The sequence below is a fragment of the Rattus rattus genome, chromosome 1 (assembly GCF_011064425.1).
Source record: "Rattus rattus isolate New Zealand chromosome 1, Rrattus_CSIRO_v1, whole genome shotgun sequence".
Taxonomy (NCBI): domain Eukaryota; kingdom Metazoa; phylum Chordata; class Mammalia; order Rodentia; family Muridae; genus Rattus; species Rattus rattus.
The window spans coordinates 194,797,550-194,805,223 of NC_046154.1; the positions used below are offsets into that span (position 1 = coordinate 194,797,550).

Here is a 7,674-nt window from a genome sequence, read left to right on the forward strand (position 1 = left end):
GCTCAGCAGCGTGGGTAGGGTGGCTTATCTCACTCAGGATGACACACTTCTGGGGGGAGTGGAGGAAGGGGAGGTGGCTACGGATGGTCAATGTCCTTGGGGCTGATAGCTGGTCCGGCAGGTCCTATCTCTAACACCCTCTCAGGCACGCCCGGACCTTGTTTATGACTAACTTCTTGAAATTTCAATTCCTCATTCCCCACTTCCTTTTGGGGAGTAGTTCTAATCCTAGGACTACACAATAGGCTCAGTATTTAGGGGCTCCTCACTTCGTAAAGCCTGATATTGTTGTCTTAGCATAAGGACATGTACGGCACTAATCCGTTCTTTGACAAAGGTTATAAGACGATTGATGATGCAAGGCCCTAAAGTGCACAGGAGGAGCAGAATCACCAAGGGACCTGCTAAAGCTGACAACAGGGTGGTGAGCCATGGGGACTTATTGAACCAGTTCTGAAACCAGTTATCAGTGGCCTCTCGTTCCCGTCGTCTCTTATCTAACCTCTAAGTTTAGCCATGGAGTCTTTAATAGTCCCTGAATGATCAATGTAAAAGCAACATTCCTCCCTCAGAGCAGCACACAGTCCTCCTTCCTTCAGGAACAATAAATCTAACCCTCTTCTGTTCTGAAGCACTACTTCTGACAAGGAGGTGAGGGATTCTTCTAAATGACTAATGGATTTTTCTAGGGCTTCAATATCTTTGGAGATAGCAGAATTCAAAGCTGTCAGGCCCTGCCATAGTTGTTGGGGTCCGGTGATTAAGGCAGCAGACCCGGTGCCTACTCCAGCAGCCACCCCCAAGCCTAGGAGTACAGCCACAGTCAGCGAGATAGGTTCTCTTTTGATTCTAGGGGTAAGTTGATACAAAGACAGAAATTCTCCTGGGGAATGATAATAGATTCTTGGGACCAGCTGGACCATTGCACAGTAGTCTGAAATGTTATTGATTACTGAATCAGCCAGGCAGGGAGTGAGGCCGGAACTACAGGCCCACCAATACCCTGGGGGAGGAATTAGATAGGAAGTCGTGCTAGAGGGGGTGCTGATAGGGAAAACATGGCGACATAGATGGCTATGGGTGGAAGGTACCTTACCTACGCAGGTCCCTGCTCCTGATACTTCAGTCAAGGTTAACCTGGGCTTGTTGGTGTGGAGGCAGGCTTCTGGGTTTGTTTCTTTTGTAAAATTAGCGTAGGTTGCTATTCCTTCATAGTAAGGGGGGCTCGTCAGAGCCAGCATTCTGTAGTCAAGTTAGGGTTGGAGTGGTTCAAAGCCTGGAAAGTCCCCTGGATCAACTTAAACATGCGTTCTTGGGCACTGGGTAAGCGGGGGACCAGATAGTCTGATGCGGTTGTATCCCCAGTGGGCGCAAAAGCCTCAGAGTGTGTAAATGTCACAGGCTTTATCGTAGTAGTAACTTTACGTCTGTCCCTAGCGAGAAGTCCCTGGTTCTTGAGGACGGGGTTAGGACCCATAGCTTTGGGGCTAACAGGCTCTACCTTGAGTCTAATATCTAGTAGGATTCCAGGGTCTTGCCCAGCCACGTAGAGACGCAGCCCCCAGCGTCGGCCCTCGAGCCAACCTATGGTATACTTCCTCCCTATTTCAGTGAAGGTAATGTTAAGGGTGGCGACCTTGTTCTTAGCCCACTTGACATCTAAGGAATCCCAAGTAGACGTGGGATTCCAATCTGTCTGCCCGGTAGTCTCACAGCCCCAATAATAGCAGAAAAAATATGATTCGTCTCCACACTTCCACATATCAGATCTAAGGGGCCTGTTCTTTGGGCAAACATAGAAGGGAGTCTTAGTTAATTCTGTCCTACCCCCAGGAGTCCGACAGCTGGCATCGGATTTCGGGAGTGGAGCGCACGCGGCTCCTGGTCCTCCGAACCGTGGGGAGGTGTACATGTGTGGTGAGAAATCTAGCATGTCATTTACCTCGTCAGGGGCCAGATGCCTAAGCCCCACCCTTGGTGCCCCAAGTAGCCAGCTTACACTTGGGCGGGTACAGCGTGGCCAAGGTCTAAAGTGGATGCCACGGTGACAGACCCACCAGGTCTCGGTTGAAGAGAAAACCTGCCAAATTAGTTGGGGAGAATGTGGATCCTTATTCGATGTCCCCACCGGGATTTAGACGGGCCCAAGGCGGGTTTAAGAGGGTGAGGAGTCCCTCACGTCCATTCATCTTCAGGAGTCTTGGGAGCTCTTTTGGCGTGCGATGCGTGGATCCAGGCGGCTATTCCGTCAACCTTTATAGCGGTTGGGGTGGTGAGTAGAACCGAGTAGGGTCCTTTCCAGCGAGGTTCAAGGTTGCCGGCTCGATGACGTCTGACCAGAACCAGGTCTCCAACCTGGAATCCGTGGGGAATCTCGGGGCTCTCTGTCCGGTAGGTCTCCTTCAGCGAGTCCCACACCTGGCGCCTGACAATCTCAAGAGCCCTGAGGCGGGTGAGGAGGGGTTGAGAAAGAGGGGGATCAGGATCGTGTACTCCCCCAGCTTCACCTACAGGGGGCGGGCTGCCCCATAGGATCTCATATGGTGTCAGCTTAAACCTCCCAGGAGTGTTCGAGCACGGAACAGGCGAAGGGAAGGAGGGCTGTCAATCTTTCCGCCCCGGTTCCCAAGGCCAATTTAGTTAAGGCTCTTTTAGGGTCCCTATTCATTCTTTCTACCTGTCCTGAGCTCTGGGGGGTCCGTGAAGCACAATGTAATTTCCAATTAATCCCAGCTGACTGGCCAGCCCCTGACTTACTCTGGGCAACAAAAGCAGGTCCGCTTGTCAGACCCGATTACCTTTGGGAGTCCAAACCATGGAAAGATCTCTTCCAATATCTTCTTAGCCACCACTTGAGCTGTTTCTGAGCGGGTAGGGAATGCTTCCACCCAGCCTGAGAAGGTGTCTACGAACACTAATAGATATTTATTACCATATCTGGCTGGAGTTATTTCTGTAAAGTCAATTTCCCAATGAGCCCCCGGCCTATCTCCTCTGAGCCTTTTGCCATGGAGAGACAGGGGTCTATTGGAGTTGACAAGGGCACATGCTTGACAACTCTGTACAACTTCTTGGACTATGTCTGGCAGTCTCTGGACATGGTATTCAGAGGACTTCACGCGCTCTATCAGTTTTCTCGTACCTAAGTGGGTCAGACGATGGAGATTAGCAACAAACTCACGTCCTTGCTGGTCTGGAAGAACTTGTTTACCGTCTGTTGTCTCCGCCACACCATAGGGAGAGAAGCCTTGGATCCAGTCTGAATGGTGAAACTCTTCTAATTCTTCTGGGGAATATTGAAAACTGGAGTCTCTCAGGTTTGGGCAGAGCTCTTTACCTACTACCGGCAGGACCACAGCCCCGAGTGCAGCCTGCTTGGCGGTGGCGTCTGCCATACGGTTGCCCTTTGCCACAGCATCCTGTCCCCTCTGGTGCCCGGGACAGTGAATGATGGCCACCTTCCTTGGGAGGTGTACAGCCTCTAGGAGGCTGAGGATCTCATCTTTATTTTTGACCTCCTTTCCTGTGGACGTCAAGAGTCCTCTCTGCCGGTAGATGGCCCCGTGTACTTGGGCAGTGGCAAAGGCGTAGCGGCTGTCAGTATAGATGTTAATATTTTTTCCTTCAGCCAGTCTCAATGCCTGAGTGAGGGCTATTAATTCTGCCTTCTGGGCTGAGGTGCCTTCTGATAGTCCACTGGACCAAATAGTCCTTTTCCCATCTACCACTGCCGCTCCGGCCCTTCTCTTTCCTTCCACCAGAAAACTGCTGCCATCTGTGTACCAGGATGGGCAGCCTGGCAGGGGAACATCAGTCAAATCCTCCCTGACACCAGAGGCCTCAGCCAGGATATCAGCACACACATGTATTGGTTTCTGCTCTGTTGCCTCGGGGAGCAACGTGGCTGGGTTCAAGACGACGGGGGCCCCAAATAAGACCCTATCATTTAACAGGAGGCTCTGGTAGTGAGTCAGGCGGGCGTTGGTTATCCACCTGTCAGGGGGCTGTCGGATGACGCTCTCTAAAGCGTGTGGGTCTATGATCGTCACTGGCTGGCTAATGTTAGTTTATCAGAGTCTTTACCAACATGGCTACTGCTGCTGATGATCTTAAGGCAGGACGGACCCAGCCACTAGCCACTGGGTCCAGTTTCTTAGAGAGGTATGCCACGGGCCGCTTCCAGGGGCCCAAGGTCTGGGTCAACACTCCCTTCGCCACCCCTGCCTTCTCGTCCACAAACAACGTAAAGGGTTTGGTTAAGTCCGGTAGGACCAGAGCGGGTGCGGTCAATAAGGCCTGTTTGATGGCATCAAAAGCCGCCTGGTGCTCAGGCTTCCATTGGAACTCAGTCTCTGACCTGGTCAAAGAGTGGAGTGGGGCAGCCAGTGCAGCGAACCCAGGAATCCATAGTCGGCAGAACCCGGCAGTGCCTAGGAATTCTCTCACCTGTCGAGGCGTTTGAGGTGTTGGTATCTGGAGCACAGTCTTCTTCCGGGCCTCGGTGAGCCACCGCTTTCCATCTCGGAGGATGTAGCCCAGGTAGGTCACTGATGCGACACAACTGTGCCTTCTTTGCTGATGCCCGCATCCCAAACGCCTAATTCAGATAGTAATTGTTCAGTTCCTTTTTGGCACTCACCTTGGGTTTCAGCACTCAGAAGTAGATCATCAACGTATTGAAGAAGAGTCAGGTGTGGGTTATTGGTCCTGAAAATCGTCAGGTCCCGATGTAGGGCCTCATCGAAGAGGGTAGGTGAATTCTTGAATCCCTGTGGCAGTCTGGTCCAGGTCAATTGTCCAGAATGTCCCGTCTCTGGATCCTTCCATTCAAAGGCAAACAGGTGTTGGCTGTTGGGCTGTAATCTCAGGCTAAAGAAAGCATCTTTGAGATCCAAGACAGTATACCATATCCTCTCTGGGGGCAGAGCGCTGAGGAGAGTGTAAGGATTAGGCACTATGGGGTGTACATCTTCTACCCGTTTATTAACTTCCCTCAAGTCCTGAACAGGTTGGTAATCTTGTGTTCCCAGCTTTTTTACCGGGAGTAGTGGGGTGTTCCAGGGGGACTGGCATGGGGTTAAGATGCCCAGCTGTAAAAACTTGTTTATGTGGGGCCGGACGCCCTCTCTCGCCTCCTTGCTCATAGGATACTGGCGTACGCTGATAGGGGTGGCACCCGACTTGATTATGATTACTATGGGAGGTACTTGGGAGGCCATCCCAACTCCCCCTGTCTCCGCCCAGGCTTCAGGGAACCTTGAAAGCCACCATTGGGGGTTGTCCATCTTGTTACCTTTTTCATGTATGCGATATTCGTCAGCTAGTTTAAAGGTTAAAGTCCATACCGGCCTGGGGGGGTGCCACTTCACTTGAGGTCCGCCTGGAGAGAACTGTATTTCGGCATTCATCTTGGTCAACAAATCTCTTCCGAGCAAGGGGGTGGGGCATTCAGGAATTACTAGAAAAGAATGTGATACTCGACCGGCCCCTAGGTTAACTCGGCGGGCTGTTGTCCATTTGTGAATTTTCGTGCCGGTTGCCCCCACCACCATACTGGTCTTGTTTGTAAATCTCCCCATAGGGTGTTGTAGGACTGAGAACTCTGCCCCCGTATCAACCAGAAAATCCACGGGGGTTCCCTCCACATCTAAAGTTACCCTAGGCTCGGGGAGGGAATACAAGCCCCGACTGGCCTAGTCATCTTCATTTCTTAGGGCTAGCGTCTTAGGACCCCGCATCTTTTCCTTCTTGTTTGGGCAGTCCTGGGCCCAATGTCCCTTGTTCTTGCAGTAGCGGCACTGGTCGTTATCTATCCTGAAAATCTCCAATTCTGTGAAGCCCAGTCGTTCCGATGACGTGGGTTGCCCAGGTTCCCTGTCTTCCTTCCTACATTCCTGTTTCCTTCAGGTACTACTGCGGCCAGTATACGAGTTAAATTCTGGTCCCTGCGTCTATCTCTCTCGTCTTCTCTCTCCTCCCTTTCTTTTCTCTCTCTCTCTCTCTCTTCTCTTCCCCAGTCTCTCTTTTATGATACACTTTCTCTGCCTCCTTAACTAAGTCTCTTACCGTGAGATCCTGTAAGCCTTCTAATCTTTGTAACTTACGCTTGATGTCTGGGTAGGACTGACCTATAAAGGACATAGCTACTGCTGCCTGCTGTCCCTCTGACGTAGGGTCAAAGGGGGTGTATCTCCGGTACGCCTCTAGAAGTCTCTCTAGAAACAAAGAGGGGGCCTCTGTGGGTCCCTGGAGCACCTCTCTTACCTTGGCCAAATTGGTGGGGCGACAAGCTGCCCCCTTGAGACCTGCCACCAGAGCCCGGCGGTATGTGGTCAGCCGCTCCCTACCTTCAGCTGTGTTGTAGTCCCAAGGGGGGCGGTCGAGGGGAAAAGCAGCATCAATGAGGTTGGGCATCTGGGTAGGGGTCCCATCTGGCCCTGGGACATGTTTCCGGGCCTTGAGGAGGATCCGCTCCTTCTCCTCTGTGGTGAAAAGAACCTGTAAAAGCTGTTGACAGTCGTCCCACGTGGGCTGATGGGAGAACATTAGAGACTCTATGAGGTTAGTTAGGCTGGAAGGATTTTCAGAGAAAGAATCATGGTTAGTTTTCCAATTATAGAGAGCAGCAGAGGAAAAAGGCCAATACTGCAAGACCAGGTGGATCTACAGGGGGACCATAAGCCCGGAGTGGGAAGGTGGGGGCCTGGGAGGTCCCTCAGGGCTGGCCCCTCGGCGGCTTCTGGTTCCAGCGGCCGGGCCTTCTGATCTGTCGATGTCATGCTGATAAGGGGGTGGTGCACTGGGAGCCGGTGTGGGCTCATCTTCTTCGAGGGGGGTCTCAATGTTAGGATAAATTCTGGGAACCTTCTTCTTCTCCATCTGGGACCCCTGTGCTACCAGTATGCGAGGGGATGAAGAGGGGGGCGGCCGGGACCAGGACCTCAGCCACGAGGGAGGATCGGAAGCTAGATTCTCCCATACTACGATGTAAGGGACCTGGTCTGGATGAGATCCGGGCCCCGGCTGAAAAACAATATCTCTAACAGATGAAATAATTGCCTTGTCTAGAGTGCCCTCTGGCGGCCAGCCCACTCCGAATGTCGGCCACTCAGAGGAGCAGTAAGTTTGCCACCGTCCTTCTTCACTGTCAAAGACAAATTCTGGGCTCTTGTCTTAACCTCTGACCAATGATTCAATGTTTGACTCAATGGAGTGGACATGGGCTGTCCCATGGTAAAGAAGAAAAAGAACCAAACCAAAAAAAATGAAATTACACAAAGGAAGAACAGCGCGTGTATGCACATGCGCCTGCGCTTGGACTTGAATATCCAGCCAAACGCGATCTCGGACAGCGTTGGATCTTGAATCCACTGTCTGGGTAGGAGAAGCTCTCCGTCTCCTTGATTATGAAAAAGTCGCAGTCGATCTCTTTGACTGCCGGTTGGTCCTCCCGACAAAGGCTGGCTCATGAGCGTCTCTTGCTGCCCCAGAGCCTGGGCGCGATTGGGGCGCCTCAGTGCGCTTTTAAAAAGGAAAAAAAAAAGACTATTCAGAGAGGAAACCCTTCTACTCACAGGCGCCTGTCCGGAGCGGGAAAACCCTTCCATCAAGTACACTCAAATACGGGGCAGAAACCCATCTGCCCAAGTGTGCATTGTCTGTCCGGGCGGAAAC

At 52.0% G+C, this 7,674-nt stretch overlaps 1 protein-coding gene across 1 annotated transcript; it reads right to left on the minus strand.

Annotated features, from left to right (window-relative positions):
* Positions 1–2,175: 2,175 nt before the first annotated feature.
* LOC116914858 lies at positions 2,176–7,232 on the minus strand. Its single transcript, XM_032919336.1, is given in 12 exon segments — positions 2,176–2,584; positions 2,586–2,782; positions 2,784–4,057; positions 4,060–4,123; positions 4,126–4,552; positions 4,554–4,595; positions 4,597–5,812; positions 5,851–6,001; positions 6,004–6,652; positions 6,654–6,714; positions 6,717–7,139; positions 7,142–7,232. Coding segments are annotated over 12 exon segments (5,004 nt in total).
* Between the last annotated feature and the right edge of the window lie 442 nt (positions 7,233–7,674).